The following is a 22,608-nucleotide window of genomic DNA, read 5'->3' as shown; positions in this document are numbered from 1 at the left end:
ACAGAAACTCCCAGAGAGGACAAATGATTGCTGGCGTGTGAAGCCCCTGTGTCTCCGGGTAGTTTGATGTCACCAGCTGACAACAACCGATACCTCCCTGGAGTCTCACGACCCATTTCTCTCTGTCAGAGCACCTTCTCACTGTGCCTCTCCTACTGGGCAGGGGGTTGTGGAGTGAACAATGAAAGGAAGTAGAGGGGCTGGTGGCAACAATGCCCTTCACCCTAGGGGACTTCCCAAAACCACCAAGTCAGACTCATTTTTACTGTGACTTCTTGAGTAACAGGCAGCTTTGTCCCAGAAAGCATCACCTCCTCCTGGTCCTGTACTCTGGGACTCTCCAGGGACCCCTGACTATACCCCACAGGGAGCCTCCCTACCAAGGACCCCACACACAGACTCCACTCCGCTGCCCCAGTCCGGGTCTCCTGGGCCTGCGCCACCTCTGGGAGGCCCTCCAGTTAGAGGGATCTTACTCCCATCCAGACTCCACCAGGAGAACTTTTCCAAGCACTTTCTCCTGCCTTGCTTCACCCAGTCTCCATACTGGTCCGCTGAGACACATCAGGCAGCGATGACAAGGCTCAGGTCTTAGAAGGAAGTGGCCACACTAGGACTCTGGCCTCAACTTCTGACTCCACATCCCTGCCCCTCAATGCCCTCTGCCACTGTCGGTGGGGCTGCTATGAGCAATAGGCCTGGGTCTTGTGTGTATATGGGTGGACGGAAGCAACCTCAGATGTGTGGCCAGCTCAGTTTAGCCCTTTGAAAGCAGGACGTTTCTGGGCCCCTGGGCCCAAGATGTCAGGTAAGCACAGCAAACAACTCAGGTAAGTTAAATAGGACAAGATTGGTACTTCTGTTGCCAAAATAAACACGTGCGCGCACACACACACACACACACACACAATCAAAAAGACAAAGAAACCCAAAAATGCTTTAATATCCATTCTCCAAGCCAATTACATTCCCCAGGAGCCATCTGCGGCTGACTTAACTCTTTGCAATTATTCGTGCTCATTCCAGCTGAACCAAAAGCAAGACTTGTGCTGGCTGCGCCATGTCTACTCGCATAAATATTTCAGGGGTTCAAGCATCTGTCCACACACATGCCTTTCTCTGGATAAAGAGGTCTTGGGGTTAGGGTTCTGGAATCTTTCCTTCCACACCTACTGCGTCTGGTCACTGTCTTTGAGGCTGACATGTCTCACGCTGCGGGCTGGATGCCAGCCAGGTCAGTTTACAGCGAGCTGTCAACCTGGTTACTGACACCCAGGCAAGGCCATAAATAACCACAGCGAAGCAGCAGCAGGCCTCCGGGCCCCCAAAACCATCAATCTCCCTTAATGACTGCTTGGGATTCAGGCTTCCACTGTGACCCGACCTGGCCCCGAGCATTGGTGGGCACAGCACTCCCTCCCAGGCACAGAACGGATTAGCCGGGAGCACGATGCCTGCGAGGTGCCCATGTCTTGCCAATATACTTTATGGAAGCAGAGATGGGCAGAAAAACTCCCTGTCACTCCAGATACCACCCCTTCCACAGTGGGCTCCAGAGAGCAGAGCTACACGCACATTGTGGATCTGGTCACAGTGGGCTCCAGGCCACAGACAGCCCCACACAAAAACTTCCCCAGGCCACAAAAAAATTACTCACTCTGCGCAGAAGCTGGTCTTTGTGTCCCTTGCAATGCAGGTGGGCGAAAGCCACGTAGAAGGTAGCTCAGCTGTTCAGACTTCCCTTGTCTACCTCAAGCACAGACACCTTGCTTCATACTGTTAGGTCTGATTTGCTTCCAGTGCTTTAGTGCCCTAAAACACCCCCCAAAGTCACAAACCATCCCCACAAACACACCGAGTCCTCACTCTCTGACTCTCTTCTGAGAGTTTATGACTGAATTTGCATAAAATGTTTACATGATTCCAGCCTAGCATCTAATAAGATCATTGGGCTGTCTCATCAACAACATGAGAACAGAATTTTAATCCTGCATCTCCAGATACGAACTCTGTAAGGGCTGACAAGACGATCATAAACATCGTGTTCCTTATCAGCACCCACACGCCTGTGTTAAGCTGCTGTGGTCAGAGGGGAGTGAGGGTCTTACAGCGCCAAACCCCCTTCCATAACATAAACTGATCCCCAAAGAGGCAGCGACTTCCTTAGGGGCAGATGCAGGGCCCAGGTCAGCCACGGTGCATTTGTGGCAGGAGTCACCAAACACAGTCCTTCCCTGAGCAGACAGAGGGCACAGAAGCCACACCTTAGTCCAGCACCTAGCACAGACAGGGGCCGCTGTGGTGGACCCTGGGGACGTACCATCAGACCCCAGGACTCGTCCATGCTTCTATGGTCTTTCCGCAGCTCTGGGTGTTTGCACACATAACCTGAGTGTCTACCTCTCTTTGGGGAACTGTCCTTGGGTTATTGGGGAGAACAGGGTAGCCTTTAGCTGTTTGGTGGCTGACTCGGGAGAGGTCAAAAAGCCCAGCTCCTCTGCCTGAGTTGGGTCAAACTCTGAGAGATCATCAATCTCGGAGCTTTCCTGAGGGATCCAGCCGGAGCTGGTTCTTCTGAAGCGACACTCCATATGACCTCCCCATCCATTCCTGGCCTGTACTGCCCACTCCTTGCCTGTTTCTCCCGGGAGCATCTGGACCCTCAGCTCAAGGTCTGCTTCTGGGATCCTGGCCGAAGACACCACCAAAGGTTTGTGGAATAAGTGAACGGATCTTCCTCTAACATCCCCCGGAGAGGTGTAAATGGCACACAGAGCCAGCGTGGTCAGAGGAAAAGGTCGGGTTAGATAAGTAACCCTGCCCAAAGGAGGGCTGGCAGGAGAAGTTGCCCTTAAGCATTCTAAAGCCAGGACAAATTAAGTCCCTAGAAGCCTCACTCAACAATGTTCACAGAGGTCAGTGCAGCTGCAGGGCCCCCACATTCGTGGCCATGGAGTACATGGGCTCTCTCTCCATGGCCAGGCTGCTTTGTCAGCCCAGAGCTCTTGGTAAACATCATTACGAGGACCTGCTGGTTAAGTGACAAAATGTTGAGCACTTACACTCCTTGGAGCGGATAGTACTCTGAGCTGACCCTGCTTTGAGCTGAAACACCAGCAGCAGGTGCCTTCAGCCCCCAGGTCTTCAGTAGCTGCTGCTGTGGGGGATGGTTCTGTTCAAGCCCAACAGCTACCTCTCATTCAGCTTCCCTCAATTCCGCCAAGGCATTCCCCGGGCCCCTTTGCTGCTGAGCATGGGAGCCTGGGGAAGGGCGACTGGAGGTGGAGCAGTGGGTAAATGCCCACTTCTTGAGCTTTGGGAAGGCAGCTCTGGAGAGGTTCTGGGTGCATCTTTGTAAGCCCCCAGCAGCGGCTCCCACAGCCATCCTCCTCTCTTCCTCCCGTCAAGGTCCTGCTTCCTGGGGTCACCTCCCAATTCAATCATATCCAAGTCCTTGTGCCAAGCTCTGCTTTCATTTTCTTTTCTTTTTTTTTTTTTTTTTGACAGAGTTTCACTTTGTCATCCCTCAGTAGAGTGTCATAGCGTCATAGCTCACAGCAACCTCAAACTCTAGGGCTTAAGTGATTCTCTTGCCTCAGCCTCCCAAGTAGCTGGGACTACAGGCACCCATCAGAACACTTGGCTATTTTTTAGAGACAAGGTCTTGCTCTGGTTCAGGCTGGTCTCAAACCCACGAGCTCAGGCAATGCAGGGAAGTGCAACCTAAGACAGCAGAACATATGATGTCACCTTTGCCCAGGCAGCTCGGGCTCATTAGCTCCCTCAGCTCTCCCCTGTGCAGGAACAGCACGCTGCTCTCGGGAGCTGCTAAGCACCCTCCACCAGATGGCCCAGACTGCCCGCTGGGAGTTCATGTCTGATTTTGTCATTTTTCTATCACTCTCTTTGTTCTTAACAGGTCTTCCTCCCAAGGGACCACCACTCTCCTCCCAACCCATCATATTTGCCTTTAATCTACTATAGCTTGGAATCACAGGACCAAACTGAGATGGCACGTGTCTGCCCTAAAGCAAATAGATTCCTGGGGAGGAATGTTCCTCTGAGCAAATGCATGAGCTTCAGTCTAGTTCTCTGGAAACCTATATTGGCTGCTCAAGAGATATTTCCATCTTCCCCTAGGTAAGAGCTCTCTCCTGGAGGAGCTAGATAGTGAAGTTTTGTATGCATGAGTTCTTATATTTCACTTAGCATACAGGATGTGTTTGTGAACAAATGCAGCAGGTCTAATATTTATCACAAACGCCCTAGGGTTTTTTGGCTGGCCATTTACCAGGATATGCCAATTTCATAGGTCCAGTTTTTAAAACTCCAGAGACTTCACAAGTTTGCCAACTTCACAGATGTCAAAACAGCATCACACACTAAAAAATGGTGGCTTACAGATTTCAGAGCAAAAACAAAATCAGTCCTGGGATTGAACACAAGGCAACTCACTCAGCCTCCAAGTCTGCCCAGATGTCCCCCTCCCTCTCCCAAGAAGTTATATGCCCAATCCTGAGGGCAGGAGCATATATGTACTCACACAGGCTCCTAGGAGACTTGCTGGGATCCTGCGTGTGGGTAGAATTCTGTTCTGCGGCTTGCCTCCTCCCTGCAGCTTTCTCAGCCTCAGAGACGCAGGGGAGGCCTCTGGTGCCATGGCTGATGGACACAGCTGATGAAAACCACCACCAAGCCAAGGGCTGGGCACAGGTGCAAGAGCAGACTCCTGCAGGTGTTACTAGTAACCTCCACCAAAGCCCCGAGGGGTAAGGGTGAGAGTGACAGGGTCAGCGAAGCTGTCTCCCAGGTGTTCTCTGTGCTGCTGACAACAGGGGTGGGGACAGGTTAACAGGAAAGGAGGTGGCGTGGCTGTGGGGCCCTCCTCAGCACATGCCGTGAGAGCCCTTGGATGGGCTGAGGTGCACATGGTGGCTGTGGGCTTTCTGTTGGAGAGAGACTGGAAGTCTAGGCAAAGGAAGGTTCACAGTTGCCCCTCAACTTACAATGGGGTGACTTCCTGATAAACCCATCATAAGTCCAAAATATCATAGGTCGAAAATGCATTTAATACTCCAATAAATCTATTGTAAAGTTGAAACCATCATAACTCAGGGATCATTCTTATTTCACCAGGCCCCTAGGGCTCCATTCTAAGGTCATGGCAAGACGACCCCAAGACTGGCATCCTGGCCATGGCTGCAGGTGACAGGAGGGCTAGAGTTTGAGAGTCACAGCTACCTAAAAGATCACCAAGATTGTGAAATACTGTCGTCAAGGGCTGGTCATTGACAGGTGATTGGAAGGTGGCCTTGTGTGAGTGGCCTGAGTGGCCCAGCCAGCTTGAGGTGTTTCCCCTGAGAGTGCCTGACTGGCCCAAAGAGGACACAAGATGGGAGCTTCCCAGGGAGGTTGCTTTCCAAACTCACCATTTCCAATTTAAGGAGTTTCTCCTGGATGCTCAGTTCAACCAGATACACTAGGTTGTCCGGATCCTGAGGAGTGGTATCCAGTTCTGGTCTCTGCTGGTGGAAGCGTTTTCAGCCAGGACAGTCTCTGAAGTGCTTTCTTAAGGAAAGCAGAGGTGTCTCTTTCAGCCAAGTGCACAAAAATCAGCTGGCACCCAGGTCCTGTGGGCAGGAAAGAAATGTCAGTGCTGTTCAGGAGCAGTCTCTCCAACTCTCATGGGATCAGTGTCTTCTCCTGATTCCATCTGTCATTCTGAAGACTGAATTAATTTCCATCTCTGCAGCAGGCATGGTGGTGTCTGAGCCCCTTGATGGCATACTCACAGAGGGGGGTCTCTAGAAACTCCTGAGTGCACCAGGCCTTGCAGCTCAGCATTATACGGGCTGCAAAAGTCTTAGGCAGACATTGCACAATTTCTACTTTTCAACCTTACAGGGGCATGAATCCTCCTATCCAATAACAGGCAGCCATGACCAGAAAGTATGTCTCTGTGAAGGCTGACCCCATAGTCTCTGGAATTGTGACACTCAGCTTGACAAAGAAATCTCACAAAGGCTGTTGTTGGGATAATCCATCCTATAGGATTGAAACCAGCTACACAGTTCTAAGAAAGAACTAAAAAGACCCCTGGAGTCAGTGATGATGAAACTTGGCCAGGCAATGGCTTTGAGAAAAATGGCTTCCTGGCCCACCATGGGACCATGTGCTGGAGCACATCCTTCCCGAGAGCCTGTAGCCAGGGCTTCTGTGATGTCCTGACGATAGGACTGACGACCTGTGAGAAGCTGCCGCTGGTGCTGCTGGCCATGTTCAGTGGGGTGATGGCTGGGTCATGTGAGGGCTGCTTTCACTTCTAAAGGGCTGCCGGGTGGGACAAGGTGTCCACCTACCTGCTCAGGGCCAGTGGGAACGTTAAAGGGAGGCTTGCTTGGACAATCAAGCTGCCCAGAGAAGGCTGGCTGCATATGGAAGGCATGAGTCCGCCATCACTGAATGTAACAGTGAGCGGGGAGGTTGTGGAGAAGGTTCTTGAGGGGTCAGGCTGGGAGACTGTGATGGTAGACTGCACCAGAGCTGTGGCCAAGGAGTTAGGCTATCCCCAGACTCTGACAGGGTTGTCCCTGGAGAGCAGCCCACCATCCTCCAGGCAGTGCTCCATGGAGGTTGGAGCAGGATGGGACCCTCCACATGTCCACCAAAGCTTTCAGCCCCTAGTTACCAGATGAAGAGTTAGAGGCACAGATCAAAAAGGAGACAAAACTGATGCCGCAAATCAGGTTTCCTAACTACACAGGTTAATTTTTTTTTTTGAGACAGAGTCTCACTACGTCACCCTCAGTAGAGTGCTGTAACATCACAGCTCACAGCAACCTCAACTCTTGGGCTTAACCGATTCTCTTGCCTCAGCTTCCCAAGTAGCTGGGACTACAGGTGCCCCCCCCAACACCCAGCTATTTTTTTTTGTGTGTGTGTGCAGTTGTCATTGTTGTTTAGTTGGCCCAAGCCAGGTTCGAACCCACCACCCTTGGTGTATGTGTCTGGCACTGTAACTATGGGCACCAAGCCTACACAGGTTAATTTTATATGTCAACTGAAGTCGGCCCCAGCGTGCCCAGATTAGACAATGTTTCTGGCTGTGTCTGTGAGAGTGTTTCCAGATGACATTCCTATTTGAGTCTGTGGACTCAGTAAAGTAAATCACTCTTCCCAGTGAGAGTTGTCATTCAACCAGGGCCTGAAAAAAATAAAATAAAATAAAATAAAGAACTCAATCAGGGCCTGAGTAGAACAAAAGGCAAAGGAAGGAAGAATTTACTCCCTTTTCCTGCCTCACTGCTAGAGCTGGGAAACTTCATCTCATCTTCGCCTGCCCTCGAACTGGGATTTACATCATTGGCTCCTGGTTCTCAGGTCTGGGACTTGGACTGAATTACACCATGGCTTTCCTGGATTTGACGATCATGGGATAATTGCATGACCCAATTCCAATCTATCTATCGTCTCTATCTCCTATTGGTTCTGTTTTTCTGGAGAACCCAGACTATACACTAACCTTTTCTTTCTTTCAAATGCACCTTGAAACCCTTTACAAAGCTTCTCTGTCACACCAAGGCAGGGAGGAGGACCACAGGCAAAGACCCACAGCCTCTGCCTCAAAGGAAAGAAGCTCAGGAAGTAACCTCCAGGCCTCCCTTAATGAAGACGGTCTAGCTTTTGCTGCTTCTATTACCCTGGAACAGCTGATCTCTTCCTCACATACTAACACTTCTTTTTATAGCAAATCATTCGTAACACCCGAAGTAAAACTTTGCAGATAGGGTGGCACCTGTGGCTCAGAGGAGTAGGGCGCTGGCCCCATATGCCAGAGGTGGCAGGTTCAAAACCAGCCCCAGCCAAAAACCGCAAAAAAAAAAAAAAAAACTTCACAGATAATATAATCAGTCCTGGCAGGGAATTAAAAAATAAAATGTTCTAACTGTAATATAAATTAGAAATTAAACGCAATTTACAATTTCCATGTGGAGCAATTGACCAAAGTCCCACTAGAGACATGAAGTCACTTTCACCTACTTATATAGGTGAAATTGCTATTTATTTTATTTAAAAGAAATTGCTTTTTATTTATATTTGACATTTTGGAAATAACAGCTAAGCATTGCCAAGAAAAAAAGATTTTCTAAAATGCTAAACACAACTCGATACAATTAGGAAGACAACAAAGCCCAGCCTCCTCAGAACGCCCGCGCTAGGTGAGGTCGCGGAACACTAACGCGTGAAGACGACAGCCCCGCGTCCACGTGGAAGTGCCTTACAGGAGGAGATTCCGGGCCGAGATCCGGACTGACAGGGTTTGCACTTCGACAGCGTCTGCGGCACGTTTGGAAGTTGTGCAGGTGGCGCAGCACCCTGGGACAAGCTGCAACGCCCTGGCACTTCCCAGCCCACCAGGTGGCGGCAGGTGGGCACTGAGCGGACCTGGCGCTTCTTGTGGGGGAGCAGGGGACGGAAGCCACAGCAGCTCCGCCCGCCCGCCGGGAAGTGTCCCGGGCCACAGAGTCAATGCGCCCGCGTGCCTTCTGGGGACCCGGTTCAGACTTCCCTGTAATACGGGGGAGCCCCTTGTCCTCCTGGGCGCGCCTGGCTGGAAGGTTCGGCGCCACTTCGCCGTTCTTCCTAGGGACCGCCAGGGGGCGCGCTGAGCCCGGGAGCCGAACGTTTGCGGGCGAGCGACCAAACGCTGGCAGGTGCGCAAGGTGGGGGTTGCAAGCTGAATACAACTCAAAAAGAATTCACCCTTGGACTTCAAGCAGGGGTCCTCAAACTTTTTAAATGGGACCATTTCACTGTCCCTCAGACCATTGGAGGGCCGAACTATAGTTAAAAAAAAAAAAAAACTATGAACAAATTCCTATGCACACTGCACATATCTTATTTTGAAGTAAAAAAACAAAACGGGAACAAATACAATCACACTGCCTCATGTGGCCCGCGGGCGGCAGTTTGAGGACCCCTTAATCTTTTACAGCACCGTCCAATTTTACAATATTTGCTATAAGCACTGAACAATTTTGTAAATTTCATTTCCAGTCCTCTCAAATAACATAATTTTGGTATGTTAACGGTTTTCATGTTCTCCGGGAAACAGACCACGGGAAACAGGTAAAACAAACGTATTGGTCAAACAATTAGCGCCAGTACTTGCCTACCCCGTGCCCGCGTTCACCCCCAGTTTTCTTCTAGAAATAATAGTAACAAAAATAAAAGTGCAAAATAACGTTTTGAGGAACGGAACCATGTATCATTGGTTACGTTGGTTATCATTGTTCATGTATGTGAACGCACTAATTTTATCTGCGCTAATAACACTATGAAGTGGGTTACGTGATGAAAAGTATGGTGAGGAAACGGAGACCCAGACAGCTTAGTAACTGGCTGCCTGAGTTGCACGGCTGGCAAGTGGCAGTATGCCTCCAAAGAACAGTCAGCAAAACTTCCTGGGAGGGAACCCCACCTGCTGGGGGGAGGAGGAGATTTGGAATAACAGCCATCCTTGTACTGTGAGAAAAAAAGGCAGTGTGCAGCCCCAGCTATTGTTTCTTCAAAAATAATTTTTAATTTCTTCAAAATCTACATGCATTTGTGTCCTCAGGTACCCGGGAGGCTGACGTGGGAGGATTACTTGAGCCCAGGACTTCAAAGCCAGCCTGGGCAACATAGCCAGCCTATCTCTACAAAAAATAAAATGCCTCCCCAGGAGATGAGGTAGAATTTGTGCTTCCTACTCTAAAGTGGGCGTCTCAGACCTCCCTTCGCCCACACTTGCCTCTGTCCCTCCCTCTGCCTCTGCTCCTGCCTCTGCCTGTGGGCAGCAGGGCTCCCATAGCCTGGGAAATGCTCAGGTAGCGACCTCTCACCACTTCTCCTTTAACAACATTCTTTTCACCTGCCAGAAGTCACATGGCCCCTGCATACTTTTCCTTGTTAACAACAAGCACACAGTTTTCCCTCTTTAAGGATGATCTCTACTCCATGTGTTAAGATTTATGTAACCTTAAGATACTGTATAAATAAAGCTTTTTCCATAGTTCAGGTGCTGGCTGCAGCGGCCACGTCAGTTCTCTCGGCTCCGTCCTGTCCCTTGTCCCCTGTCTTTTTGCCTCTCCCTTTCTTTCATGGCTTTATTTCTTCATTCCCACCATTTCTAATCAGGTCAACTCTCCCTCCTCACTCCAAGTCGGGAGCTCTGCCCCTGTCCCTGCCTCACTGCTGTTCAGCCACAGAGGACAGAAACCTGAGACTCATATCTCCCAACCTCACCCACCTGACTCCCTCAGCAAACCCTTCCTTAGCTTCAGCTGTGCTGGACTGTTCTCAGAAGGTCTGCATGGCTGCAGTACCTGGGGCTTTCCTATGCCCACGTCCTGGCCTACACTTGTCGTGATCCAGCTTTCTTACTTTTGCAGGACTAATTAAATGTGAAGTGACACTTATGTTGTTCTAATTTGCACTTCTGTAGTTTACATTTAGTTCTTTAATCCCTCTGTGTCTGTACTGGTAGATTGCTGGAACCCATGGATTCTGTTTCCCTGGTATCCCTGGCCTCTGGGCTCTCATCTGCATGCCCTTCAGTAACTGCCCAGGACACCCTGAATAAATGTGCACAGTTCTCACTCCACCCCAAGCCTGCAGAATCGAGGCCCTGCAGAATCAGACGCTCAGCTTTTTCTCTGCCTGCTGCCTTTGTCCAGGCCCAGCACAGATCGAATGCAGATGTCCAAGACCCCTGGCAGCCTAGCCTCACCTCCTCTGCACTCTCCAGCCCTTGCACACCACTGGTTCACTCTTCCCTCTCCAGATTTTGCCCCAAGCCAGTCCACACTGCAGCTGGGAAACTAGGTTGGGGGATGTGCAGGGTACAGTCCAAGGAGATGAAGAGCCTGGCAGTGGGGATGAGAAGTGGCTCAGAAACTGAAAGCCTCAGAGTTCATTGCTTTGTTGGCCATGAGGATTAAGGGAAGAAGAACACATCCTGCTTGGGAACTGTCAGAGGGGACTCAGGAAGAGTTGGGGACAGAGCCTGGGTTAGACGTGTCTGTGGCTGACAGCAGAACACAGGCGCTGAGCAGGGGGATATGAGTGCAGAGCCTGAAAAAGCTGAGCTCAGGAGGAGAGGAGGCCCCACTCCCACCCCGGGCATGCACCAGGTGAGGTGGGATGACGGTGAACCTTGAAGAGCAGGAGGTGGTCCAGGAAGGCTGAAAGAGAGGCCGGGGCTGGGTGAGAGGGCAGCTGGATCCTGAGAACAAGGGAGAACAGCTTCAGAGAGAGCAGCCCACAGGGTCAGATGAGGCCAGAAGGCTGAGGAGGGAAGCTTGCCACCGGGCCCACCCCACCTGTGCCCCACACTTTGGACCTCCTGTTTCTCCTTAGGAACACCATCGTGCATGTCGATCCTCGTGTCACGAAAGCCAAGCACTTGGAGCTTCCCAAGGTCCGATTTCGTCTCAGTTTCTCCCGGGTATGGTACTGAGGTGGGAATGACCACGGCATCTCCCCACACACCAGTCAGGCTCCTGCCCATGCTCCCTGGTCACCTCTGCTTCTCTCACCTCCTTCTCCTCCTCTGTATCCACTAAAAACACGATTCCAGGGAGAGAAATGGAAACAGACATTTGGCTTTCGAACCAGATGTCAAAAGGGGGTGGTCTCCACTTGGAATAGTGGTGAATGGACCCACTGGTAGGAAGCGAGTGGGCGGAAATGAAATTAGAGGGAAACATCGGGGCTGGGAGGGGCGATATTTTATTCTCCAGGGGGCATTGCACACTGTAAGGATGGCTCTGAGAGGGATGAAGGGAAGAGGAGGGGGGGAGGCTGTGGGAGGAGCAGGCCTGACCCTTCCTCACCTCAGAGATAAAATCCAGAAGCTTTAAAGACTCAGCTCCCATTGGCCCCCGCCCCCACCCATGCTGGCCAGGTCCCAGAGGCCATCTTCCTGCACTCCTGTGTCCTGCTCCTAGGGCCCTGCTGCCAGGGCCACCAGAGACACAGTGACCCGCATGGAGCCACAGCTTGACCTGAGGTCCCACTGCTGGCTGGCATTGTACACCAGTCCCTGAGAACCCGGGCCCTGCCTAGGAGACAGCTGGATGCTCAGCCAGCGGCACCGGGCCTCGTCACAGGCCAGCACCACTGTGCCCTCGGGGTTGCTGTAGGTGCACTGGCTCCGGGCTGCCCTGTCCTCCGCCACCAGATCCCAGCTGCCCCCTGGCTCCCGGTCATCCAGCCCCGGGGCCTGGTAGCCCATGCGGTCCCGGGTGACAGGGCACACCAGCTGCTCCTCCGTCAGCGCAGGCACCACCTGGCCCTTGAGGTAGGCAGGGCCCGCGCAGAAGGTCTGGATATTCAGCAGCCGGTCGGTGTACTGGCGCAGCCAGCTGAAGAGGTAGGCCAGGTGGCAGTCACAATGCCAGGGGTTGTTGTGCAGCGCCACATTAAACAGGTTGTAGTTGGTGTCGAAGACGCCCTCCGGCAGCGTGGTCAGCTGGTTCCTGGACAAGCTGAGCAGTTCTAGCCTGGACAGGTTCTGGAAGAGGGCAGGGTGCAAGGCCGTCAGGTTGTTGCTGCTCAGGTAGAGCTTGACCAAGTTCTCCAGGTCCCTGAAGAGGCTGCCCGGGAGATGGGTGAGGGCGTTGTGTGAGAGCGTGAGGGAACTCAGGTTGGACAGGTGGGCAAAGGCACCCTCAGCAACAGTCTCCAGCTGGTTATGGGACAGGGACAGGCCCACCAGGCCTGGGGTGTGGGAAAAGAGGCCTGCTGGCAGCGCCTGCAGGTCATTTCCCTGCAAGTTCAGGAAGGTCAGATTGCCCAGAGCAGAGAAGACAGTCGGCGGCAGGTGCCCAATGGAGTTATGCTGCAGCCACAGACGCTCCAGGCAGAAGAGCTGAGAGAAAGCATCCGGGGGCAGCTCCGAGAGCCTGTTGCTGTCCAGGAAGAGCTCCTGCAGGCTGCCCAGGCTGCCAAACACGCCCTGGGGGAGGCTGGACAGCCCATTGTTGCTCAGCCTCAGCATCTGCAGGCTGGTGAGTGGATGGAACAGCTCCTTGGGGAGCTGGGCCAGGAGGTTCTGGGCCAGGTTGAGGGTCTTCAAACGCATCAAAGGCTGGAAGATCCTCTCAGGCAGGGTCTGGAGCCGGTTCCCCTGCAACTGCAGGGACTCCAGGGCTTCCATGTGGAGGAAGAGGCCCTCGGGCAGAGCCTCCAGCATGTTGAAGTTGAGAGTGAACTTGCCCAGAGAGGCCAGGTTGGGGAAAACATCAGTGCTGAGGTTGGAGAAGCTAGAGCCTGTAATCTCCAGGTCCTCCAGCCTGGGGAGACCCCCAAAGGCATCTGGCCCGAAGTGGCGCAGCTGGGTGTTGAGGAAGACCACCTTGGTCAGGTTGGGGCTGCTGCTGAAGGCCCTGGTTTCCACCGTGGTGAACGAGGTCTCCACAAAGACGATGTCTGTGGCATGTTGGGGGATGTCTGGCGGGATGGAGGCCAACTCCTCATCTGAGCAGAACACCTCCTGGATGAAGCAGTCACAGCCCACAGGGCAGGGGTGGGCAGGCCTGGCCAGGAGCAGGAGGGAGGCCCAGAGCAGCCAGGTTCCAGGGAGCATCTTCTAGATTCGAGGAGGAAGAGAAAACAGGAAGGGCCCTTTTACCAAGGACAGTGTGGCAAGGGGACAAGAGTGCCAGAGAGTGGACCCTAACATGGGATCAGGCCATGACCAAGGATTAGCCTCAATAGGGGCTACCATTTCGGCAACAGTCTAACTTTAGATGCACACACATACGCACATACTTCTTTTTTTTTTTGTAGAGATAGGGTCTTGCTATGTCCCCTAGGCTGGTCTGGAACTTCTGGCCTTGGCCTCGAGCAATCCTCCTGCTTTGGCCTCCTAAAGTGCTAGGCTTCCAGACAACAAGCATGAGCCACCATGCCCAGCCCATATTTGTAATAGTTTATTTTCATACGACCTCACAGCAGCATTGCCAGATATATGACGCCAGGGTCTCACCTCCTGCCAGTGAAGGTGTCATGTAGCCTGTACCTGGTGACCCCGCAACTGAGTGCAGTGGCAGGACCAAGACCCAAGTCTCTTGGACTTTCTCTCTTCTCTCTAGATTGGAGAAAGCAATGAAAAGGAAACAAAAAACAGGGTAGAGAGGGATAAAAGCAGCTCACGGGTATTGTGGGATTTTTTAAGATGGTGTGTAAAATATGGACAAATTATTCTGGAATTGGGAATTTCTAAATGGTCACTCTCCCTTAGTTTCTAAATCTCAGCTCACATCAGAGCATACCACGTGGAGATGCTGGCGTCTGCTCTTTGCACAGTCTGCTGAGGGTGAGTGCAGCCACAGGGCCCAGAGGACGTGCTCCTCAGCACTGCCACCGCCACAGTGCCCTCCTCCTGCCTGCCCCTGCCCCACACACGCAAGGCCAGTTGAACTTTCCAACATTGTGCCCCAGACTCACAGACTCCCCAGACCAGTAGATTTTTTTTTTTTTTTTATGACAGAGCCTCAAGCTGTTGCCCTGGGTAGAGTGCTGTGGCATCACAGCTAACAGAAACCTACAACTCCTGGGCTTAAGCGATTCTCTTGCCTCAGCCTCCCAAGTAGCTGGGACTACAGGTGCCACAATGCCCGGCTATTTTTTGGTTGCAGCCGTCACTGTTGTTTGGCAGGCCCGGGCTGGATTCCAACCGGCCAGCTCAGCTGTATGTGGCTAGCGCCTTAGCTGTTTGAGCCACAGGTGCCGAGCCGACCAGTAGATTTTTTAAAATGGAGGAGGCACCAAACTTTTAATTTGCTAAATATTATTTTTTTTAAACTGTCAGCACCCACCCACAGGCCACAGATGGGTGATGCAGCTTACAGATGTGTTTTGTTTATTCCTCAATGATCTTTTCTATATACAAATCAGTAGCCATGTAAAAATTGGGAAATGTGACATTAAAAGTCCAGATTTCAGGATGATCTGGGGGCAGTGGTCCCACATCCCTGCACAGCAGGACCAGCTGGCGCTTAGCAGCGCCTGCCCTGGTAGAAGGTGTGTGTTCTCCAGGCAGTTATTTACGGGGCTTACAGTGGTCCCACTTCCAAGAGTTCAAATCCCAGGTCCATCGTTTCCTGGCTATGTGACCTTAGGCATGTTACTTAATCCATCTGTGCTTTTATTTCCTTATCTGTAAAATGGGGACAATAGTGCTTGCCATGTTAGGGTAATTGTGAGGATGAAAGGAGTAAAAATCCTCATGATTTTAAAGTCAGGGTCTAATGAACAGTGAGTAATTAAAAGTGTGTTAACTATTGTTAAAGATTGCAAGCCACCATCATTATAGAAAACCATATTTGGGCACAAAAAATAAAAAGGATGAATGCTTTTTAGTTATAATACATTTGGGTGTATCAGAAATTTTAGAAAGAAAAAAACACTCTTGCAACATAACCCTAATTTTTCTCAATTAACCTTTCCTCTGTAAGAGTTTACCCTTGGGTGGGGCTTAGGGAATCTCCACCAGTCTTTGTTGGCTGTCTCTGCTGCCCTCTGCTGGCACTCCAAGACTCAGCCTCCAGGTGAAAGTCTCCCATAAACCCAGGGCTTACTACAAAAAGCCCTATTTACCCTAATTCCACTTAGACATTCGGTTTTTCCAGGAATTTTCTACCTAATCAATAGAGAAGGAACAATTTCTCCCTGAGAAAATGCAGACTTCTTTTCGTCCTCCTCTGATGCATATGTAGATGCTAAGTAAGCTATGAGGGGTGCTAAGGAAGTACTCTCTACCAATGATAAATTCTGGCCTGAGATTAGAATCTGACTCCTGTGATTGCCTCCTCCAGGAAAAGGAAAATGTCTTTGCCACTTGGGACACGTGAAGGAAAGGAACAAGCTTCAGGCCAGTGTGTGCCTCCTAGTTCTACTGTCCCTAGACCAGCAGTTACAGAGTTAGCTTTAGCAGGAGACTGTTTATTCTCTTGAAACTGATGCAAGAAAGACAGAACAAAAGCAGAGGGCACTGGCTGAAGAGGATGGGCAGCCAGCTTCCCACCTGTGCGCCACCACCACCTGGGCTGCCCTGAGGCACCTACACGCAACCCTTAGGGATCCTGAAAGAAGCCCTCTCTGACCCCAGGAACGGGACACCTGGCAAAGGCCCTGAAACGATGGGTTTTCATGACTGTCCTGTTTGTGGGAGGACGAGTGTGCTCATCTCTCTAGCTCAGGACCCAGCACAGCATTGCCTTCCTGAGGGTTCAGGGTTTGCTGGAGGAAGTTCTCCAAGGCTAGGAAAAGCAGCCTGGGAGGCAGGGCAGCCCTTCTCAGGGGTGGCTCAACCCAGACCAAGGGCCCCCAACCAGGCCACAAGAGCAGCCTCCAATCTCCCTGAGATTAAGAGGGGTGCAATTCACGGTTTTAGCATGCTGCAATGTTATCAGTCTGTAGGTCCTTCCTGTGGCCATTGGATCTCAAAGGCAGTTTCCAGAGACAGTTCTGCTGGAATGATGAGCCATACAACACTGGGATGTGAGGCTGTAAGACATCTGGCCAGCCTCTTCAGGGAGCGTGGGGCAAGGTCCCCACGAGGGACCAGCAGGACTTGGGTTGCAGAGCCCAGATCTCTTGGTTTTCCCAATCGCTCTTGCAAGGAAAACTGGGACCAGAGCAAGGGGTGCGACATGAAAGGAAAACTCAAGCTTCCTGGGGCCATGTGCCTGGTCTGCCCGGCCAGCCTGAGACTGCTCCCGCTCTTCCCTTGGCTTGTGTCTCAAACTTTCAATCCATTGTCATTTAGAAATAATGCAAATTAGAAGTTTCCAAGGAGGAAAGTAGCAGCTCTAGAATTTAGGACTTGAGTCAAAACTATGGCATTGGTGGCGCAGGAGATCAAGGGTAGGTGAATCAGCTTAGACTCAGGTGGTGAGGGGGGAATGGGGGGGACACCTCTGATATGGAGGTTGGGCTGAGGGGGCCACCTGCCAGTTCCCAAAGCTCCCACACACATTTTGATCCTCAGAGCAAACTTAGATGTGCCCAGGACAGGGAAATGGGCTTCCAGAGTGACAGTGACTGGCTCAAGGGCATACAACTGAGAAGTGAGAGCTAGCATCTGTCCAGATGGTCCCAGCCCCGAGCAGCGTGCTTGCTGTGACCCCACAATGCTTCCATACCAAGGCAGTGGGATGTGTGGGTAAACAGGCCACACCTCCATTTGTAGGTCCCATGTATAGCAGGGACCCCACCCACTGTCTGTCCCCTTGTCTTCCCACCTGACTCTTCTGTACTGAGAGTAGAGACCCACCCACAGTGGCCCCCTGGGGACCCCACGGGCCTGAGGGAATGCACGTCTGTGGTGTAGTCAGCTTAGAGAAGATGGGGTCCGGGGCACCTGAAGCATGGCTTAAAATGGGGCATAGCCTCCAGATAGGCGTGTGCCCTTGGCAGACTTTGGAGGCGTCCTGAGGAAGGAGGGCTAGGATAAGGCCCTCTAAAGTTCAAGGCAAGACTCCTCTTGCCCTGATCGACTAGGGCAGAGGTGGAAGGCAGAGGTGGAAGGCAGATGTATTCACAGTGAGGGTGCAGAATATGATAATTTCCAAATGAGCCACTTCCAGCCCAAGGCTCATTCTCACGTCACTCTGCAATGGCTGAGAGTCAGACAGTCTGGGTTCCTTTTTTTTGTAGAGACAGAGTCTCACTTTATGGCCCTCGGTGGAGTGCCGTGGCCTCACACAGCTCACAGCAACCTCCAACTCCTGGGCTGAAGCGATTCTCTTGCCTCAGCCTCCCGAGTAGCTGGGACTACAGGCGCCCGCCACAATACCCAGCTACTTTTTGGTTGCAGTTTGGCCGGGGCTGGGTTTGAACCCACCACCCTCGGTATATGGGGCCGGCGCCTTACCAACTGAGCCACAGGCACCGCCCTAAGTCTGGGTTCTAGTACTGTCTCCACCCCAGTTAGCTCTGTGCCCTTGACTAAATTACTTGACCTCTCTGTGCTTCACTTTCCTCATCTTCCAGTGAGCATAATACTGCCTTTTTTGTGGGGCTCTGAGGGCTGAGTAAGGAATCACATGGCAAGCTGCAAGTCCAGGCCCTGGGACAGTCAGCCCCCGGTGGTGTTAGGGACCCTGATTGCTCTGACTTCAGCCCAGGGCCCACTCTGCTCTGAAGTCCTCATAGATCTTAGCCATGGCAACCCTGACGGGATCCTCCAGCTGTTCCACACAGACCAGTGAGAAGCCTCTGCACACAGTTTTGCTCTTTCCTCCCTCACCAAGGGAAAGTGCGATTGTTTTTGTCTGTGGTTGCATGGAGCCCAGACGCGGAGGCTATAGGCAGGATGCCCTGGGCTTAGGCCCCTTGCCCAACCACCTTCAAAACAGCAAGACACCGAGGGGCCTCTAAAGACGAGAAGTACCCCTGCCAGGGACCATGGAGGCTGGCACCAGAGGGTGACTGCCAGAAGACTCCAGCTTTTCATCTGGGAATAACACAAGCAAATGCCCACAAAAATGTTCCTCACTTTCAGCAAGCCAAGGAAGTCTGGTTTTATAATGGGTTTTTTCTTTCAGTTGGCTGCATGCAAATGGCCTCTCCTTCCTCTTCCCAAATTGCTCTTGAGTTGGTATTTTTCTGTGCATGCCTCAAGCCAGTCTGTCATCCACCACAGAGCTAAACCTCACTCCTTCCAGAGGGTGATGGGAGCCCAGCACCCTGCCCCAGGCTCCAGGTGACTGCTGCTTGACATTGACCACACTGGTATCTGCCTCACGAGCAAGGCTAGATTCTGCCACTTGGTCCCCAGCTCCTCTGGAAGCAAAAAGGGAGCTTCCAGGACTCATTCAGGGCCCCGGCTGCCTCATCCGGTTCCCCAAAGTAGACCTGCTGCTCCCTGGACCTGGTCTCCATTCCTCTCCTCCCAGCAAAGTGAGTCCAGTGGGCCAGGTGGTCAGGCTGGGCTGGGTCCCACTCTATGCTACTGCCCTGGCCAGCCCACCCTACAGCTTCCCTGTTGTGTCTCAGGAAGTAAAGCCACCTCTCAGAGTCCCAGCTTCTGGATCTATAAATCCATCAATACTCTCTCGTGATAATACCTAAATTACAGCATGGTTACAGCTACCGTAGCTCTTAAATGAGATGACAGGCGTTGGACCATTGCATAAAATAGAAACAACCTGGCTGTCTAACACAAGGGGTTTGTTAGATGAGGTGTGCCACATGGATGCAATTGGAACCTTCTTCTGTCTTTAAAATTATAAGGCTGGGCACGATGGTTCACGTCTATAATCCTAGCACTCTGTGAGGCTAAGGTAAGTGGATTGCTTCAGCTCAAGAGTTCGAGACCAGTCTGAGCAAGAGTGAGATCCCATCTCTACTAAAAATAGAATGGTGGTGCATACTTATAGTGACAGTTACTCCGGAGGCTGAGGCAAGAGGATCACTCAAGCCCAAGAGTTTGAGGTTGCTGTGAGGTATGAGGCCAGCTCACTCTACTCAGGGCAACAGAGTGAGACTCTGGCTCAAAAAATAATTAAAATAAAATAAAATTGAGAAGTTTGCAATATCTTAAAGAAATATATTGAGCCCCAAAATGCTCTGGCTCAAAAAATAATATAAAATAAATTTGCAATATCTTTAAGAAATATATTGAGCCCCAAAATGCTACTTTGGGTATTCAATATATTGCAGCTGGGGCCCTGCCACAGCATCTCTGCACCCGGCTCTGCACCCTGCACCTGGCTCAGGGCTGGGCACCAAGAGGGTGCACAGATTCTGCGCGCTGGCTGGAGGGACCTGTTTGTGGCATTTTCACACATATCTCAGGCTGCGGAGGGAAGTGGCAGCTTTTCTGCTCTGCCAGGGCTGTAACCTGGGTTTGGGCTGACACTGATACCCACAGCTGTGTGGGCTTGGCTAAGAAACTCCACCTCTCTGAGCCTCAATGTCCCCATTCATAAGTATAATCGCACCCCTCAGTTTAAAATTAATATTCAGTTGGATGATACACTAAGTAAGATGGTAAATATAAAGGGCTTAGCACAGTACCTGGCAAATGTTCAATAAAAGGTAGTTACCTGCACAATCTGTTCCTGGAGTGACCATACACTTTACCACGTGAATCTGGACGCTTCTGGGAATGGGGGAGGGGGCACTACTCACAATGGTAACACAACAGTGCATGCAAACTGGGCGGAACTGGGCCAACCTGGCCATCTGGTCACCCTGCTTACCTCCACCCCACCCCCCACACAGTATGAGCTCCCTGAGGGCGGGACCGGATCACAGCCCCCTGCCCAGCCTTCCTGCTGCCTCTTCCCAGAACTACCCTAGCCGAGCACCCCGGGGGAATCTCCCCCATGGGAAGGGGTCCTGGGAGCTGCAGCCCGCCTGGAGGTGGGAATGCTCTGAAACCCGGGAAAGCAGCAAGCCCCTCTCCTGTCCCCTTCCCCCCACCGCACAGACCCAGGAGCCCTGAGGTGACCCTAGGAGGCCTACCAAGAGGGCAGAGCCGGTGGGGCCAAGCCGCCCTGGTCTTCTTCAGAGCTGAGGGGTGTCTGGTATGGCCTGAGGTCAGCTGAATCCAGCCGCAGCACTGAGCAAAGTTCCGGGCAGTAGTTCCTCCCCTCACGTGGCCTAAGAGTTCCCAGAATGTCGCCAGGGTCACAGGGCAGGAGAGAGTCTGTAAGGGCTCTGAAGATTACAAAATGACGTTGCACTGCTCCCATATAGAGCTCCCAGGAGGAGCCTCAGTCCCACCTGAGGCTGCAGATTTGAAACTTTTAGGTCCCCAGAGGCACCCACTGCACCCACCAAGCCCCAGAATATTCCCAGCAGGCTGCTGGGTGGTGAGGCCTGTGGCCCTGCAGCCTGACCTCAGTGGCAGGCAGCCAGGACCCTGTGGGGCTCTCAATGCCGGAGACATATTAAGAGGGTTGTGGGTTTGTTGCTTTTTGTTGTTGTCGTTGTTGTTTAATGAACTAATTTTCTAAACCTTTTCTGAGTTAAAAGGGGAGAAAAATCACAGGGAGGTGAATTTTGGCCTGATATGGAAGGGAACACTTTCACACTCAGGGCTACTACCCAGGGAGGAGAGAAGTTGCCTTGGGAAGTAGTGATCTTCCTGAGCTGTTGGAGCAGGTGTACAGGACAGAGTGAAGAGTATGTGTGTGAGTGTGTGTGTATGTGTGTGTGTGTATGAGCACGGGCGCGGCTGTGAGTGTGTGTGGGTGTGGTGAGTGTGTGGTAAGTGTGGTGAGTGCGAGCAGGTGTGACGGAGTATGTGTGTGGTGTGTGTAGTGAGTGTGAGGTGAGTATAAGTGTGTGAAGGTGTGTGGTGTGTGGAGGGTGAGTTGGGGCTGCGTGTGTGTGGTGTATGGGGGTGAGTGTATGTGGTGTGTGGGAGTGTGTGGGTGTGTATTAGTGTAAGTGTGTGAGTACGTGTGAATGTGTATAGTGTGTGTTGTGGAGAGTGAGTAGAGGTTGTGTGGGGTGAGTGTATGTGATATGGGGGGGCGGATGTGTATAAGTGGGTGTGTGTACATGCGTGTACGCATGCACGCGTGTGTTGTAAGGAGCGAAGGTGAAGGGATGCCCTGGACAAGCCATCTAAGATGGTTTCAATGCCAGGATTCTACCATTCAAAGTAGTCTTCTGGCTTTTTAATTTCTTGGGTGGTCTTAATATTTATCTCACTCTTTTTTTTTTTTTTTTTGTGGAGACGGAGTCTCACTTAATTGCCCTCGGTAGAGTGCCGTGGCGTCACACAGCTCACAGCAACCTCCAACTCCTGGGCTTAGGCGATTCTCCTGCCTCAGCCTCCCGAGTAGCTGGGACTACAGGCGCCCGCCACAATATCTCACTCTTTTTACAAGTGCAAATTAATTTTTTTTTAGCACGTAAGCTGATTGCATCAGCCAAGTTGTAAAGATCAGATGGAGTGTAGCAAGAGAGCATTTGTCAATGAACACACATTACCAATCCACACTTTGGCAGGGGAGGGCAGGAGCCTGCTAGAGGGGAGAAAGGCGGTGGACAGCTGTGCCCAGCCCCACCCTTTGGCAGCACCCACAGTGGCAAGGGCAGGAAGGTGGCCTGGAGGAAGGGCAGAGGAGAAGAGAGTTCACAAACAGGCTCAGGAACAGCCCTGGGCTCTGGACAGGTTCTCAAGGTGACACCCCCCTCCACAAACGCAGCATGTCCACTTGTCAGCATAGCGCAGTGAACAAGAGAAAGTAGTCACGAGACAGCTCCAAGTCTGAATTTTGCTCTTCACCTGACGAGCCCATCCTTAAATGGGTTACTTGATCTCCACAAGGCTCTGCGTTGTCAACTGTGGAACGGGCCTGGCAGTGGCCTGGGGAGGTAGGACTGCATGTGAAGCCAAACTGCACAGTTTGGCTGGAAGGACACTGGGGGTTTGGGTGCGTGTGTGGAGGGCAATTTGCATTAATAGCCCCAGGATCTTCTGAGAAATAAGGATGAAGATTCTAACCCTTTCTCTATTATCCAGAATTCCAGAAACCTGTCTGAGTGGATGAAGCTTCAGTGACTAGGGAAGAGCAACAGGGCCCTGTAACATGGTGA

At 51.8% G+C, this 22,608-nt stretch overlaps 1 protein-coding gene across 4 annotated transcripts; it reads right to left on the bottom strand.

Annotated features, from left to right (window-relative positions):
• Positions 1-11,733: 11,733 nt before the first annotated feature.
• On the bottom strand, positions 11,734-20,650 carry CPN2 (carboxypeptidase N subunit 2). Of its 4 annotated transcripts, none has more exons than XM_053564424.1 (3): positions 20,521-20,641; positions 14,033-14,134; positions 11,734-13,633 (listed from the first exon to the last, which is right to left on the bottom strand). In XM_053564424.1, the coding sequence occupies exon 3, from the start codon at positions 13,628-13,630 to the stop codon at positions 11,987-11,989; it is 1,644 nt and encodes a 547-aa protein (XP_053420399.1). In that variant the 5' UTR covers positions 13,631-13,633; positions 14,033-14,134; positions 20,521-20,641; the 3' UTR covers positions 11,734-11,986. The 4 variants fall into 4 exon arrangements, with proteins under 4 accessions (XP_053420399.1, XP_053420401.1, XP_053420398.1 ...); XM_053564426.1 differs by lacking the exon at positions 14,033-14,134 and adding an exon at positions 20,100-20,155 and having other exon boundaries at positions 20,521-20,634; XM_053564423.1 differs by lacking the exon at positions 14,033-14,134 and having other exon boundaries at positions 20,521-20,650.
• Positions 20,651-22,608: the final 1,958 nt, after the last annotated feature.

Source organism: Nycticebus coucang, chromosome 16 (genome assembly GCF_027406575.1).
Source record: "Nycticebus coucang isolate mNycCou1 chromosome 16, mNycCou1.pri, whole genome shotgun sequence".
NCBI lineage: Eukaryota > Metazoa > Chordata > Mammalia > Primates > Lorisidae > Nycticebus > Nycticebus coucang.
The sequence above is the reverse complement of the archived record's forward strand: the minus strand, read 5'-3'. Positions and strand labels throughout refer to the sequence as shown.